The following is a 17153-nucleotide window of genomic DNA, read 5'->3' as shown; positions in this document are numbered from 1 at the left end:
CTGTTGCCTGTGTAATGGAAGTCTGCCCTGCAGCTGTCTATGCTGAGCCTGTCACCTGCGTGTAATAGATATCTTCCCTGCAGCTGCCTATGCTGAGCCTGTTACCTGTGTAATGGAATTCTGCCCTGCAGCTGCCTATGCTGAGCCTGTAACCTGCGTGTGATGGAAGTCTGCCCTGCAGCTGCCTATGCTGAGCCTATTACCTGCGCGTAATCGAAGTCTGCCCTGCTGCTGCCTATGCTGTGCCTGTTACCTGCGTGTAATGGACGTCTGCCCAGCAGCTGCCTATGCTGAGCCTGTTACCTGTGTAATGGAAGTCTGCCCTGCAGCTGCCTATGCTGTGCCTATTACCTGCATGAAATTGAAGTCTGCCCTGCAGCTGCCAATGCTGCGCCTGTTACATGTGTAATGGAAGTCTGCCCTGCAACTTCCTTTGCTGCGCCTGTTATATATGTGTAAATGAAGTCTGCTCTGCAGCTGCCTATGCTGTCCATGTTACAAATGTGTAATGTAAGTTTGCTCTGCAGCTGCCTATGCTGTCCATGTTACCTATGTGTAATGGAAGTCTGCCCAGCAGTTGCCTATGCTGCGACTGTTACCTGCATGTAATGGAAGTCTGCCCTGCCCTGCAGCTGCCTATGCTTAGCCTGTTACCTGTGTACTGGCAGTCTGCCCTGCAGCTGCCTGTGCTGTTCCTGTTACCTACGTGTAATGCAGTCTGAACTGCAGCTGCCTATGCTGCGCCTGTTACCTGTGTAATGGAAGTCTGCCCTGCACCTGACTGTGCTGTTCCTGTTACCTACGTGTAATGCAGTCTGCACTGCAGCTGCCTTTGCTGCGCCTGTTACCGGTCTGTAATGGAAGTCTGCTGTGCCTGTTACCTGTCTGTAATGGAAGTCTGCTGTGCATCTACCTATGCTGAGCCTGTTACCTCTCTGAAATGGAAGTCGCCCTGCAGTTGCCTAAGCTGCACTTGTTACCTGCGTGTAATGGAAGTTTGCCCTGCAGCTACCAATGCTGTGCCTGTTACCTGTGTAATGAAAGGCTTTTCTGCTGCTGCCTATGCTCCACCTATTACCTGCGTGTAATGAAAGTCTGTCCTGCAGCTACCTATGCTACGCCTGTTACCTGCGTGTAATGGAAGTCTGCCCTGCAGCTGCCAATGCTGCGCCTGTTACCTCTGTAATGGAAGTCCTCCCTGCAGCTGCCGATGCTTCACCTGTTACCTTTGTAATGGAAGGCTGCCCTGCAGCTGCCAATGCTGCGCCTATTACCCGTGTAATGGAAGTCTTCCCTGCAGCTACCTATGCTGCGCCTGTTACATGCACTTAATGGAATTCTGCCCTGAAGCTGCCTATCATGCGCCTGTTACCTGTGAGTTATGGCAGTCTTCCATGCAGCTACCTCTGCTGCGCATGTTACCTTCGTAATGGAAGTCTGCCCTGCAGCTGCCTATTCTGCGCATGTTACCTTCATGTAATGGCCGTTTGCCCTGCAGCTGCCTATGCTAAGCCTGTTACCTGTGTGTTAGAAAAGGTAGATGGACCGGGAGGGTCGGCCGGGGTCAGGAGGAGAGGTCTCCGGGGAGAGCCGTCTCCAGCGATCGTACAGACAAGTAACTTCCCCCCCACAGACAGATATCACACACGGATAAGGTTCAGTGTTCTTTATAAGCACTTATTTAAGGTACGGTTAACTGGTACAAGGAGGTCTGGACTCAGGGGTCCCCTCGATTAGAGTCTCGCAAGGTAGGGAAGGGGGTAGCGGGACAGTCTATTTACCAATCAGGTAGTTCGGATGAGATGATGATGAGCTCACAATCCTCGAGCTTGGTGGTTAGGTGGTATGGGCCGCGGCAGCGCCAGCAGGTCCCGGTGTGGATGGTCGATACAACGGGCCGCGGCAGCGCCAGCAGGTCCCCGGAAGATATACGGTCCGCGGCAGCGCCAGCAGGTCCCGGTGAGGATGGTCGTTACAACGGGCCGCGGCAGCGCCAGCAGGTCCCAGGAAGATGACTGTTGTAGAAGGCCGCGGCAGCGCCAGCAGGTCCCGGTGAGGATGGTCGTTACAACGGGCCGCGGCAGCGCCAGCAGGTCCCAGGAAGATGACTGTTGTAGAAGGCCGCGGCAGCGCCAGCAGGCAGGACGATGGTTCACAAGAGCGGGCTACGGCAGCGCCAGTAGACCGTCAGGGTTGAGTTCACTCGGTGTCTCTCGACTCCAGGATACAACTGCCTTCCTGCTCCGGAGCTGCCTCAGTTATAGGGCTGGTGCCCTTTGATGTCCGGACCCTCGCACTTGGAGGTCGGAGGGTCCGGGATGAAGGTGTCCAGACACCCAGCAGGGGGTGGAGCCAGTGCCTGGGGGAGCTGGGGGCGCTCGGCACCTGGCGGGGGAGAGCCCTTGACACTTCGTTCTCCCATTGACCTGCCAAGTGGTCCGCCCACCTCCTGGGTGGATGGTGGTGCCGGGATGTCGGGGCCGGCCAGGCCCGGGGTTAGGGTCGAGGGGAGGCCATGCGGCCGCGTGGTGCAGGGCCCAAGATGGCGGCTTGACCCGGCCGGGAAAGCCGGTGGGGCTGGGCCCCGTGATGAGTAGGGGTCCGAGGGCCGAGGGTCCGTCGGGAGACGGAGTACAGGTGCTTGTTGCGGGGATATGCCAGGTGGGCCGGAGTTCGGGCCCTGTCGAGCGGGGAGGGAGCAAGCCGTCTGTGAGGCCTGTCCAACACTGTGTACTGGCAGTCTGCCCTGCATCTGCCTGTGCTGTTCCTGTTACCTACGTGTAATGCAGTCTGAACTGCAGCTGCCTATGCTGCGCCTGTTACCTGTGTAATGGAAGTCTGCCCTGCAGCTTCCTGTGCTGTTCCTGTTACCTACGTGTAATGCAGTCTGCACTGCAGCTGCCTATGCTGCGCCTGTTACCTGTCTGTAATGGAAGACTTCCCAGCAGCTGCCTATGCTGCGCCTGTTACCTGCGTGTAATGGAAGTCTGCCCTGCAGCTGCCTGTGCTGCACCTGTTACCTATGTGAGATGGAAGTCTGCCCTGCAGCTGCCTACACTGCGTCTGTTACCTATGTAATGGAAGTCTGGCCTGCAGCTGCCTATGGTGCGTATGTTACCTTTGTAATGGAAGTCTGCCCTGCCGCTGCCTATGCTGTGCCTTGTTACCTGTGTAATGGAAGTCTGCCCTGCAGCTGCCTGGTCTCTTTGTGCAGGTGACTCTGCATCTGCAAATAAGGTACATGATCTCTGTGTAAAAGCTGCTTGCATTGCAGTTGTAGGAGCTGTTGCTGTTCTCGGTGTGTTGCTGTTCTCGGTGTGAACAAGAGAAGAATGCAAGGAATGCATTTATAGCAGACTAGGAACCTGCCCTGCAAGGGCAGGAGGGGGTAATTGGAAGCTATTGTGCCTGGAGCAAAAGCTTCTCGTGTAATCCTGTTTTCTACGTAGTAAGCGACATCCACTGTATCCAAAAGCAAACACTGCAAGGGTATATAAGACTCAGGGCCGGGACAAGCAGCACTTCAGGAAACTCTCAGGATCCTCTCAGCATGAAGGTGGTTCTCGTCACCCTGCTGGCTGCATCCCTCTGCGTGGGGATAGGTATGAGGTGTGTGTGAAAGGAAGTGTGAGTGGAGTGGTAGGAGATGGTGTATGTGAGAGAAGGGGTGGGAGGTGGTATGAGATTTGAGAGAGGAAGGGTGAGAGGTGGTATGACGTGGGTGAGAGGTGTGGGTAGAGATTGTGGTATGAGGTGTGTGAGGGAGGAAGGGTAAGAGGTGTGATAGAAGATGGTGGTATAGGGTGTATACGAGAAGAGGGTTAAGATGTGTGGTAGAACATTGTCTATGGAGTGTATGTGAGAGGAAGGGTGAGAGATGTGCTAGGAGATGGTGTATGGGGTGATTTTGAGAGGATGGGTGAGAGGTGGTATGAGATGTGTGAAAGGAAGGGTGAGAGGTGTGGTAAGAGATGGTGGTATGAGGTGTGTGAGGGAGGAAGTGTAAGAGGTGTGTTAGGAGATGGTGTTATGGGGTGTTTGTGAGAAGAAGGGTGAGAGGTGGTATGAGATGGTGGTACACCCTGTATGCAACAAGAGGGAATAAAGGTGTGAGAGGGGAGGTGAAAGATGTGGTAGTAGATGTGAGATATAGTAGGAGATGTGAGGGAAGGGGTAAGTGAATCATGGTGGGAGACTGGGTAGGATGACGAGGGTGAGAGAGGGGTGGTAGGATATGTTGGTAGGATGCAAATGTGAACAAGTATTGGTAAATGCATCAGGATTTGCCTATGTGATTAATAATGAGTTGTTTGTTGTAAGTTGTAGCTTGCTGAGGAGTTGTACAATATAAGTTACAGAAATGTTAAAGTGTTATGACTGGTTAACGTACAAAAAGGCAGTATATTGTGCTGTTACTAGTGGTATAAAACGGATAAGTAATAGCAAAATTTTGAAAAATGAAATGTAAGAGTAAAAAATATAATTAATTGATGCAATAGCAATATTAAGTGTATAGATGAGTTCTTACTACTCTTTGGTGTGGTGTCATTGCACCTACTGCAACATTCAAAACATTCCCCTAGAGCCTACAAGATAACTGCATTTGTGCCTGCCTGTTTAGTAATAAAATATGGCAATATTTGATGCTAAGAGGGGTTATGACAACCTTTGGCCCCAGTGCCACTATACTGATTGCACCATTCAAATCATGACCCTATTGCCTGTAAGTTAACTGCACTTGGAACTGCCTGTTTAGTAGTGAAAGATTGCAAAATGTGGTGTTTAGAGGGGCTCATAGAGCTTTGGATCCCAGTGTCACTGCACTTGCAGCACCATTGAAATCATAGTCCTAGTTCCAGCTAGATAAATGCACTTGTGACTGCCTGTTTAGTAGTAAAATTTAGCGATATTCTGTGTTTAGTGGGGTCCTTAGAGCTTTTGATCCCTGTGCCACTGCAACTGCTACACCATTCAAATCATGACACTATTGCCTATTAGATAACTGCCCTTGTGACTGTCTTGTTTAGTAGTAAATTTAGCAATAATCTGGTTTTAGTGGGGTCCCTAGAGCTTTTGGCCCCGGTACCACTGCACCTGCTTCACCATTCAAACAAAGTCCATTTTAACTTCAAGGTAACTGTGATTGTGAGTGCCTATTCAGTAGTCAAATATAGCACTATGATGTGTTTAGAGGAGTTCTGACAACTTTTGGGCCCGGTGCTACTGCACTTGCTGCACCATTCAAATCATGTCCCTAGTGCCTGAAAGATAGCTGCATGCATGACTGCATGTTTAGTTGCAAAATATAGCAATTTTAGGTGTTTAGTAGGGTGCCTGGAGCTTTGGGCCCGGTGCCACTACACCTGCTGCACCATTCAAATACTGACCCTGTTGCCTGCAAGATAACTGAACTTGTGACTGGCTGTTTAGTAGTAAGATATAATAATATTTGGTATTTACTGGCGGTATGACAACTTTTGGCCCCGGTGCCACTGCACCTGCTGCACCGTTTAAATCAAGCTGCTTCTAACTTCAATGTAGCTGCATTTGTGACTGCTTATTTAGTATTAATATTTACCAATTTTAGGTGTTTAGTGGGGTGCCTAGAGCTTTTGTTCCTGGTGTCACTGCATCTGCTGCACCATTGAAGTCATGACCCTGTTGTCTGCAAGGTAACTGAACTTGTGGCTGCCTGTTTAGTAGCAGAATGTAGAATAGTTCTTGTCTATTAGACTTTATTTTTAACATGCAATGTTTATTACAACATTTAAAATTTGATCATAATGACCAAATAAATTATGTTGAAAAAAAGCAATCCGAAAATGGCTACAAAGTGCAAAGAAAGGTACTGAGGCATGAATAGAAAATGCCACAAACGTTCTAAGGCTTCAGAATCTGCCATACACATCTAGGTAATAAAAAATACAAGCATTCCAGCATACTGTTAGAAGCTGTCTGCCTTTTTCAAGGGAAGAGATCCTATCCTGACAGTGAATGGGGCTTATACAGTGTGAGCAGCTTTAGAAGAAGTACCGTAAATGCGTGCGGCCAGGGGAAGTTAGCAAAAAAAAAGTTCCACACAAAAGCGAATGAACACAGCAATTCAGTTATGGGAACTGATAATAGCCCCCTTTTAAGATATATTAAATACAAGAGATTTCACAGGCGAAACCTAAAATGGGGTGATAGGTATGGTAGTAGGGAATGTTTGTGGAAGGCAGGGTGAGAGAAGTATTGGGGCATAAAGGCAATAGTGAGAGGAAGGCTAAAGAAGATTTCGTGGGAGAAGAGATGAGAGATTAGTTGTATGGTACTGTGGTACGGTGAGTGGAGGGGAAAGAGAAGAACATGAGAGAAGTGTGGAGATATGGCGAGAGAAGAGATGAAAGAACCAAAGCTTGGTATAGAGGTGTAGTGAGAGGAGGGATGGGGAGGGGTAGTGAGAGGCGGGCTAAGGAGGCATGGTGAGGAGGGTTGGGGAAGGTGTAGTGAGGAGGGATGGGTACGTATAGTGAGGAGGGCTGAGGGAGGAATACTGAAAGGAGGGCTGGGGACGTGTAGTGAAAAGAGGGTTGAGGGATAGAGGTATAGTGAGAAGAAGGCTTGGGGAGGTGTTGTGAGAGGAGAGCTGAGAGAGGTATGGTGAAGAGGGCAAGGAAGGTATAGTAGGAGGAGGGCTGGGGAGGTATAGTTAGAGGAGGGCTGAGGAAGGCGTAATGAGAGGAGGGCTGAGGGAGGTATTGTGAGAGGAGATCTGAGAGAGTTATAGTGAGAGGAGGGCTGGGGGAGGTATAGTAAGAGGAGGGCTGAGGAAGGTATAGTAAGAAGAGGACTAGGGGAGGTATAATGAGATGAGGGCTTGGGAGGTATAGTAAAAGGAGGGCTGGGGAAGGTATAATGAATGGAGGACTGATGGAGGTATAGTGAGAGGAGGGCTAGGGGAGGAATAGTGAGAGAGGTTGGGGGAGGTATACTGAGAGGAGGAGAGAGGGAGGTATAGTGATGGGAGTGTTGGGTAAGGTACAGTGAGAGGAGGACTGTGGGAGTCACAGTGAGACGGGGCTGGGGAAGGTATAGTAAGAGGAGTGCTGAGGAAGGTATAGTAAGAAGAGGACTAGGGGAGGTATAATGAGATGAGGGCTTGGGGAGGTATAGTAAAAGGAGGGCTGGGGGAGGTATAATGAATGGAGGACTGATGGAGGTATAGTGGGAGGAGGGCTAGGGGAGGAATATAGTGAGAGGAGGGCTAGGGGAGGAATACTGAGAGAGGTTGGGGGAGGTATAGTGAGAGGAGGACAGAGGGAGGTATAGTAATGGGAGTGTTGAGTAGGGTACAGTGAGAGGAGGACTGTGGGCGTCACAGTGAGACAGGGCTGGGGGAGGTATAGTGAGAGGGGGCTGGGGGAGGTATGGTGAAGAGGGCTGAAGAGGTATAGTGAGAGGAAGGCTGAGGGAGGCATTGTGAGAGGAGGGCTGAGGGTGGTGTAGGCAGAGGAGGGTGGAAGGAGGTATAATGAGAGGAAAGCCAGGGGAGGTATAGTGAGAGGAGGGCTGGGGGAGATGGCTCCGGAAGAGGGCTAAGGAATTGTATAGTGAGAGGAGGGCTGGGGTAGGTATAGTGAGAGGAGGGCTGGGGGAGGTATAATGAGAGCAGGGCCGGGGAGGTATAGTGAGAGGAGGGTGGAGGGAGTTATAGTGAGAGGGGGCAGAGGGAGGTATAGTGAGAGGAGGGCTTAGGTAGGCATAGTGGGAGGAGGGCTGTGGAAGGGATATTGAGAGGGGGCAGAAGGAGGTGTAGTGAATGGAGGGCTGGGGAAGTTAGAATGAGAGGAGGGCTGGGGAGGTCTAATAAGAGGGGGTTTGGGGGAGGTATAGTGAGAGGAGGGCTGAGAGAGGTTTATTGATTTGAGGGAGGAGTAAGGTACAGTGAGAGGGGGGCTGTGGGAGTCATAGTGAGAGTGTGGCTTGTAGAAGAATAGTGAGAGGAAGGCTGGGCAGGTAAAGTGAGAGGAAGGCTGAAGAAGATGTCATGATATGAGGGTTCAGGGCGGTATACTGAGAGATGGCTGAGGAAGGTATAGTGAGAGGAAGGTTGAGGGAGTTATAGTGAGAGAAGGGCTGAGGAAGGTATAGTGAGTGGAGGGATGAGAGAGGTATAATGAGAGGGGGGCTGAGGGAGGTATAATGAGAGGGGGGCTGAGGGAGGTATAATGAGAGGAGGATTGGGGGAGGTATAGTGATAGGAGGGTGGGGGGTATAGTGAGAGAAGGGCTAGGAAAGTTATAGTGAGAGGGGGGCTAGGGTAGGAATAATGACAGGGGAGCCGGGGGAGGTATATTTAGAGGAGAGCTGCGGGAGGTATAGTGAGAGGAGGAATGAGGGAGGGGTGGTGCGAATAGGGGTGATAGAGGTTTAGTCAGAGGAGGGCTGGGAGAGGTATAGTGAGAGGGGGCCTGGGGATGTTTAGTGAGAGGAGGGTTGGGGAGGCACAGTGAGAAGAAGGCTGGGGAGGTATAGTGAGAAGAGGGATGGGTAGGTATGGAGCGAGGAGGGATGAGGGGGGTATAGTGCAAGGAGGGATGGGGACATCTGATGAGAAGAGGGCTGAGGGAGGTATAGTGAGGTGAGGGATGGGGAGGTATAATGAGAGGAGCGCTGGGGAGGTATAGTGAGAGGAGTGCTATAGTATAGTATACTATTGTGTACTATAGTATAGTCATAGGGTGTGGGGGATGGTATGGTGCGAAGACGGATGAGGGAGGTAAAGTGGTAGGAGGGCTAAGGGAGGTATAATAAGAGGGTTGGCTGAGGTATTGTGAGAGGAGAGCTGGGGGAGGTAAAGTGAGAGGAGGGCAGGGTGAGGTGTCATGAAAGGAGTACTGGGGAGGTATAGTGAGGGGAGGGTTGGGGAGCTACAGTGAAAGAAGGGCTGGGGAGGTATAGTGAGAAGATGGCTGAGGAACGTATAGTGAGCCGAGAGCTGAGGGAGGTCTATTGAGTGCCGAGGGCTGGGAGAGGTGTAGTAAGAGCAGAAGATGGCTGAGGGAGGTATACTGAGAGGGGGCTGGGGAGGTATAGTGAGAGGGGGGACTGGGGATGTATAGTGAGAGGAGGGCTGAGGGGGTATATTGAGAGGAGGGCTGGGGAACTTATGGTGATAGGAGGGCTGGTGGCAGTATAGTGAGGGGACTGGGGAGGTAAAGTGCAAGGAGGGATGGGGGAGGCATGGTGAGAGGAGGGCTGAGACAGGTATGGTGAGAGGAGGGCTGAGGGAGTTATGGTGAGAGGAGGGATGGAGGATGTATAGTGAGAGGAGGGATGGGGAGGTATAGTGAATGGAGGGCTGAGGGTGGTATAGTGAGAGGAAGACTAGGGGAGGTATAGTGAGAAGAAGGCTGAGGGAGATGTCATGATAGAAGGGTTGAGGGAGGTTTAGTGAGAGGGCTGAGGGAGGTATAGTGAGACGACGACTGAGGGAGATGTCATGAGAGGACGGCTGAGGGAGGTATTGTGAGAGGAAGGCTGAGGGAGGTATAGTGGGAGGAGGCCTGAGGGATGTATGAGGGAGGTATAATTAGAGGGGGGCTGAGGGAGGTATAATGAGAGGGGGGCTGGGGATGTATTGTGAGAGGAGGGCTGAGGGAGGTATAGTGAGTGCAGGGCTGAGGGAGGTATAGTGGTAGGAGGGTAAGGGGAGGTATAGTGATAGAAGGCTGGGGAAGATATATGGAGAGGAGGGATGAGAAAGTTAGAGTGAGAGGGGTGCTAGGGTAGGAATAATGACAGGGGTCTGGGGGAGGTATAGTGAGAGAAGGGCAGTGGGAGGTATAGTGAGAGGAGGGTTGAGGGATGTGTGGTACGAATAGGGGTGAGGGAAGTAAAGTGAGAGGAGGGCTGAGGGAGGTATAATGAGAGGAGGGTTGGCTGCGGTATAGTGAGAGGAGGGATGGGGTAGGTAAAGTGAGAGGAGGGCAGGTTGAGGTGTCATGAAAAGAGTACCGGGGAGGTATAGTGAGGGGAGGGCTGTGGAGCTATAGTGTAAGGAGGGCTGGGGGAGGTATAGTGAGAGGAGGGCTGGGAGAGGTATAGTGAAAGGGGGCCTGAGGGAGGTATAGTGAAAGGGGGCCTGGGGGAGGTATAGTGAGAGGAGGACTGAGGGAGGTATAGTGAATGGAGGGCTGAGGGAGGTATAGTGAGTGTAAGACTGGGGGAGGTATCATGAGAGAAGGGTTGGATGAGGTAAAGCGAGAGGAGGGCTGGGTGAGCTGTCATGAAAGGAGGCCTTGGGAGGTATAGTGAGCCAAGGGCTGTGGGAAGTATAGTGAGCGCTGAGGGAGGTATATTGAGTGCCGAGGGCTGGGAGAGGTATAGTGTGAGGATGGCTGAGGGAGGTATATCTAGAGGAGGGCTGAGGGAGGTGTAGCGAGAGGAGGACTGAAGGAGACGAAGCGAGAGGTGGTCTGAGGGAGGTGTAGCGAGAGGAGGGCTGAGGGAGGTATAGCGAGAGGAGGGCTGGGGGTATAGTGAAAGGAGGGCTGGGGAGGTATAGCAAGAGGAGAGCAGGGGGAGGTTTAGCGAGAGGAGTGCTGGGGAGGCGTAGCGAGAGGAGAGCTGAGGGAGGCGTAGCGAGAGGAGAGCTGAGGGAGGCGTAGCAAGAGGAGAGCTGAGGGAGGTTCAATGAGAGGAGGGCTGGGGGAGTTATGGTGAGAGGAGAGCTGGGGAGGTATAGTGAGAGGAGGGCTGGGGAGGTATAGCGAGAGGAGGGCTGAGGGAGGTATAGCGAGAGGAGGAATAGTGAAAGGAGGGCTGAGGAAGGTATAGCGAGAGGAGGGCTGAGGGAGGTATAGTGAGAGGAGGGCTGAGGGAGGTATAGCGAGAGGAGGGCTGAGGGAGGTATAGCGAGAGGAGGGCTGAGGGAGGAATAGTGAGTGCAGGGCTGAGGGAGGTATAGTAATAGGAGGGTAAGGGGAGGTATAGTGATCGAAGGCTGGGGAAGATATAGCGAGAGGAGGGCTGAGAAAGTTAGAGTGAGAGGGGGGTTAGGGTAGGAATAATGACAGGGGGTCTTCGGGAGGTATAGTGAGAGAAGGGCAGTGGGAGGTATAGTGAGAGGAGGGTTGAGGGATGTGTGGTGCGAATAGGGGTGAGGGAAGTAAAGTGAGAGGAGGGCTGAGGGAGGTATAATGAGAGGAGGGTTGGCTGCGGTATAGTGAGAGGAGGGATGGGGTAGGTAAAGTGAGAGGAGGGCAGGTTGAGGTGTCATGAAAAGAGTACCGGGGAGGTATAGTGAGGGGAGGGCTGTGGAGCTATAGTGTAAGGAGGGCTGGGGGAGGTATAGTGAGAGGAGGGCTGGGAGAGGTATAGTGAAAGGGGGCCTGAGGGAGGTATAGTGAAAGGGGGCCTGGGGGAGGTATAGTGAGAGGAGGACTGAGGGAGGTATAGTGAATGGAGGGCTGAGGGAGGTATAGTGAGTGTAAGACTGGGGGAGGTATCATGAGAGAAGGGTTGGATGAGGTAAAGCGAGAGGAGGGCTGGGTGAGCTGTCATGAAAGGAGGCCTTGGGAGGTATAGTGAGCCAAGGGCTGTGGGAAGTATAGTGAGCGCTGAGGGAGGTATATTGAGTGCCGAGGGCTGGGAGAGGTATAGTGTGAGGATGGCTGAGGGAGGTATATCTAGAGGAGGGCTGAGGGAGGTGTAGCGAGAGGAGGACTGAAGGAGACGAAGCGAGAGGTGGTCTGAGGGAGGTGTAGCGAGAGGAGGGCTGAGGGAGGTATAGCGAGAGGAGGGCTGGGGGTATAGTGAAAGGAGGGCTGGGGAGGTATAGCAAGAGGAGAGCAGGGGGAGGTTTAGCGAGAGGAGTGCTGGGGAGGCGTAGCGAGAGGAGAGCTGAGGGAGGCGTAGCGAGAGGAGAGCTGAGGGAGGCGTAGCAAGAGGAGAGCTGAGGGAGGTTCAATGAGAGGAGGGCTGGGGGAGTTATGGTGAGAGGAGAGCTGGGGAGGTATAGTGAGAGGAGGGCTGGGGAGGTATAGCGAGAGGAGGGCTGAGGGAGGTATAGCGAGAGGAGGAATAGTGAAAGGAGGGCTGAGGAAGGTATAGCGAGAGGAGGGCTGAGGGAGGTATAGTGAGAGGAGGGCTGAGGGAGGTATAGCGAGAGGAGGGCTGAGGGAGGTATAGCGAGAGGAGGGCTGAGGGAGGTATAGTGAGTGCAGGGCTGAGGGAGGTATAGTGATAGGAGGGTAAGGGGAGGTATAGTGATCGAAGGCTGGGGAAGATATAGCGAGAGGAGGGCTGAGAAAGTTAGAGTGAGAGGGGGGTTAGGGTAGGAATAATGACAGGGGGTCTTCGGGAGGTATAGTGAGAGAAGGGCAGTGGGAGGTATAGTGAGAGGAGGGTTGAGGGATGTGTGGTGCGAATAGGGGTGAGGGAAGTAAAGTGAGAGGAGGGCTGAGGGATGTATAATGAGAGGAGGGTTGGCTGCGGTATAGTGAGAGGAGGGATGGGGTAGGTAAAGTGAGAGGAGGGCAGGTTAAAGTGTCATGAAAAGAGTACCGGGAAGGTATAGTGAGGAGAGGGCTGTGGAGCTATAGTGTAAGGAGGGCTGGGGGAGGTATAGTGAGAAGATGGCTGGGGAACATATAGTGAGAGGATGGCTGAGGGAGGTATACTGAGAGGAGGGCTGGGGAGGTATATTCAGAAGAGGGCTGGGGAAGGTAAAGTGATAGGAGGACTGGTGGCAGTATAGGGAGGGAGCTGGGAAGGTATAGCAAGAGGAGGGCAGGGGGGTATAGCAAAAGGAGGGCTGGGGAGGTATAGCAAGAGGAGGGCAGGGGGAGGTTTAGCTAGAGAAGTGCTGGGGAGGCGTAGCGAGAGGAGAGCTGAGGGAGGCGTAGCGAGAGGAGAGCTGATGGAGGCATAGCAAGAGGAGAGCTGAGGGAGGAGCAACGAGAGGACGGCTGGGGGAGGTATGGTGAGAGGAGGGCTGGGGCGGTATAGTGAGAGGAGGGCTGAGGGAGGTATAGCGAGAGGAGGGCTGAGAAGGAATAGCGAGAGGAGGGCTGAGGAGGAATAGCGGGAGGAGGACTGAGGGAGGTATAGCGAGAGGAGGGAGGTATAGCGAGAGGAGGGCTGAGGGAGGTATAGCGAGAGGAGGGCTGAGGGAGGTGTAGCGAGAGGAGGTTTGAGGGAGGTATAGCGAGAGAAGGGCTGAGGGGGAATAGCGAGAGGAAGGCTGGGGGAGGTATAGCGAGAGGTGGGCTGAGGGAGGTGTAGTGAGAGGAGGGCTGAGGGAGGTATAGCGAGAGGGGGGCTGGGGGTATAGTGAAAGGAGGGCTGGAGAGGTATAGCAAGAGGAGGGCAGGGGGAGGTTTAGCGAAAGGAGTGCTGGGGAGGTGTAGCGAGAGGAGAGCTGAGGGAGGCATAGCGAGAGGAGAGCTGATGGAGGCGTAGCAAGAGGAGGGCTGAGGGAGGTATAGCGAGAGGAGGGCTGATGGAGGCGTAGCAAGAGGAGGGCTGAGGGAGGCATAGCGAGAGATGGGCTGAGGGGGAATAGCGAGAGAAGGGCTCGGGGAGTTATAGCGAGAGGAGGGCTGGGGGAGGTATAGCAAGAGGAGGGCTGGGGATGATATAGTGAGAGGAGGGCTGAGGGAGGTATAGCGAGAGGAGGGCTGAGGGAGGTGTAGCGAGAGGAGGTTTGAGGGAGGTATAGCGAGAGAAGGGCTGAGGGGGAATAGCGAGAGGAAGGCTGGGGGAGGTATAGCGAGAGGTGGGCTGAGGGAGGTGTAGTGAGAGGAGGGCTGAGGGAGGTATAGCGAGAGGGGGGCTGGGGGGTATAGTGAAAGGAGGGCTGGAGAGGTATAGCAAGAGGAGGGCAGGGGGAGGTTTAGCGAAAGGAGTGCTGGGGAGGTGTAGCGAGAGGAGAGCTGAGGGAGGCATAGTGAGAGGAGAGCTGATGGAGGCGTAGCAAGAGGAGGGCTGAGGGAGGTATAGCGAGAGGAGGGCTGATGGAGGCGTAGCAAGAGGAGGGCTGAGGGAGGCATAGCGAGAGATGGGCTGAGGGGGAATAGCGAGAGAAGGGCTCGGGGAGTTATAGCGAGAGGAGGGCTGGGGGAGGTATAGCAAGAGGAGGGCTGGGGATGATATAGGGAGAGGAGGGCTGGGGAGGAATAGCGAAAGGAAAGCTGGAGAGGTATAGGTAGAGAAGGACTGGAGTGGTATAGTGAGAGGAGGGCTAGGGGAGCTAAAGTGGGAGGAGAGCTGGGGCGGTATAGTGAGGAGGGCAGGGCAGTATAGTGAGAGGAGGGCTGGGGGAGGTGTAGTGAGAATAGGGCTGAGGAGGTATACCGAGAGGAGGGCTGAGGGAGGGATAGTGAATGGTCAGATGGGGAGGTATAGTGAGAAGAGGGCTGGGCAGGTATAGTTAAAGGAAAGCTGAGGGAGCTGTCGTGAGAGGAGGGCTGAGGGAGGTATAGCGAGAGGAGGGCTGAGGGAGGAATAGTGATAGGAGGGTTGGGGAAGGTTTAGCGAGAGGAGGGCTAGAGTAGGTATAGCAAGAGTGGGGCTGTGGATGGTATAGTGAGAGGAGTGTGAGAAGTTGGCCTGATATATGCTGTTCACTAGTTATAGTGGGCACCTTGTATCAGTCCAAACAACCCCTTATGGGGATAGGTTAAAGACAACCTTTATTGAAAGCTATCATAGTGGTAGCTATGGAGAGCAGTCTTCAGGCTAAGTCTTGAAGGAATGTAAAGCAGCTTGTTTTACCCGTCTCTAATCTCTTGAATGATCAAATGAAAGGAGAACCACACCAGGTATATATTTAAAATGTATATATTTAAGATAAAACACACCCCTCTAGTCTCTTTATGAGGCTGGAGTTCGAAGTACTTACGTTACAAGTCAGTATTCAACAGTAAAAGCATAAATACACGTTTGGGCCCTAGGGGCGTACCAAACCATATACCAATAAAGTGGTATAAGAACCACGACTGAACTAGACACAAGGCCTAGAGCCTGTAGAAGTGCTTGGACCACAAGGAACCACCCAAGATAGTGACACAGGGGAATCACCGTTAACTTCTACGGGGAAAGTCGCGGTTGGAAATTAAGAGTTTAAATACACTTAGAGGATGACTACGAGCAAATCCTTTTGGACTTAGAGGTGTCTAGGGCCAACACCCACGGGAGCACCAGAGTACTCGAGTTACCTCACCCAGGGAAGCCGGGTGCATAGGTGTCAAATGGTGTTGGGTCGTGTCGCTGTTTTCAATGGAAGCTGCTCAGGAAGTGCTGCTGCCGTGAAGAGGAAAAGTGTCCGGCGAGATCCAAGCCTGGATCTAGGATGGAAGGAACCTGATAGCAGAGGGGACAGAGTCTGGGTCACTTACCAGTGACCAAGGGCACGATAGTCCAATGCCCACAGATGTTGGGTGCTTCAGATGAGTTGACGGGTGTCTTGACTCTTCAGCCACGAGGTCCAGGAGGCGTCGACGATGACCAGGAGCTGGATTCGAGCTGTCCCACAAAGTCTGTCGAGTGCTGTGCTGTCGGCGACCAGATTGGACCCAACAAGCCTTGGCAACGGCAAGTCACTTGGAAACAGAGAAAGGACGTCGGTGCAGACCAGCAAGATCTGGGGGACTCACCCAGTGAGGGTAAGTCGGAGCACGTCTGGAGCAACCAAGAAAGCCCAATCAGAAGAGGAGTCGCCTTCGTGGGGACTCACTAGCCAACGGGCTAGCAATCGCGAAGGAGCCTCGAGCGGTCGCACTGGAAACTGGCCCACGGGTCACTCGTGGAGTGGAGGCCAGCAATCTTCGGTGCAGGAGGTGCCCAAGGCTGGGGCTACTCGGAGCCCAAAGTACAAGTTCGAGGAATCCCAGGAAGATGATGGATCAGCAAAAGATCACAGTGTCCAGGGGTCACGGTTGCACGTCACCCATGATAGCCACGGGCCTCAGCTTTGCTGTGGACTCAGGGTCGCCTCGGGGAAGTCCGGAAATCCACCTCTGGGGATGCAGAGACTTCAGCATCCGACGGGAGCTTCAGAATTTCAGACCGGACAGTTGCTTCTTTGGTGCCTGCCAAGCAGGGGAGTCACTCCTTGACCCCAAGGGAGATTTCTTCAGTCTTCAAGTTAAAGTAGACCATCGAAGGTCCAGGATATATGTTGCAGAGTTTCGTCCAGGGTAATCTAAAGTCGCAAGGACTGGGTTCCCATACTTATGCAAAGTTTGTGGGTTGGACATACTCTAGGGACCCACCTATGGGAGGGTTTGGAAAGAGGGGTGGTTACACCCATTTCCTTTGTCCAGTTTCACTCCCTGCAACCGGTTTGAACTGGACTATGCACAGGGACACCAAGTGTGCCCCCAGTGCAGGACTTCAAAGCACCAGAGAGTGCTCCCGCCCAGCCCCAATACACATCTGCCTGTCTGCGGAGGTGGTTACACCTCCCTGGGACAGGAAACCTATTGTCCAGGCCTCCCCTGCTGGAGTTTCGGTCAGCAGCAGGAGGCCAGACCCGTGTCTGTGGCAGTGGCGTCCATTTTGTGATGCCAGGGCTTTAGAAAGTCATGTTTCCGTGCAGCCAGTCCAAAGTTAGCATTTACCGCGAGGTTATAATGCACTTAAGAGTATATAGTCAGGCTGCACTACAAACAGCATCAGAGGAGGTACGCCGAAAGCTGCAGAGGGGCTCTGCTCATGCAGGGGCACCCTCTCACATAAAAACCAAGCACTCTGCCTTCAGGATTGTTAAGGCCTGCCATAGGAGTGACTTATAGTGACTTATAGGTTTTATATGTGTGTGCAATGGTAGTGATATAGGTAGCCTATACCACAGTAAGGGGTGCAAGCACCACTTTACCCAGGCTGCAGTAGCAGACCTGTGGTGTCATTTTGGAGTGCTTCCCAGGGGTGGCATAATACATGCTTCAGCCCCTAGTAGGCCTCTGAGGTATTTATGCCCTAGGTACATAGTATACCATATACTAGGGGCTTATAAGGCACTCCAGAATCCTATTAGAAATGTACCTAATGTACATGGAAACCATTTTAGAGAGGAAGCAGCTAGGCTGGGGTCCTGATTAGCAGGGCCACAGCCAGACTAAGGTCGAAAAACAGTGAAACACCAGCAAAAAGTGGGGGTACCCATG

General features: G+C 52.9%; 1 protein-coding gene across 1 annotated transcript in view; it reads left to right on the top strand.

Annotated features, from left to right (window-relative positions):
• Window positions 1–3465: 3465 nt before the first annotated feature.
• The window catches only part of LOC146830602 (lymphocyte antigen 6E-like), a 139580-nt gene continuing 125892 nt past the window's right edge, over window positions 3466–17153 (top strand). The window contains exon 1 of the mRNA XM_085604791.1: window positions 3466–3602. Coding sequence (XP_085460917.1) covers window positions 3551–3602 — 52 coding nt within the window. The 5' untranslated portion in view covers window positions 3466–3550. The remainder of the gene's footprint in view (window positions 3603–17153) is intronic.

Source organism: Triturus cristatus, chromosome 5_1 (assembly GCF_964204655.1).
Source record: "Triturus cristatus chromosome 5_1, aTriCri1.1, whole genome shotgun sequence".
NCBI classification, from domain to species: Eukaryota; Metazoa; Chordata; class Amphibia; order Caudata; family Salamandridae; genus Triturus; species Triturus cristatus.
This window is presented reverse-complemented; position numbering and strand designations above follow the sequence as displayed.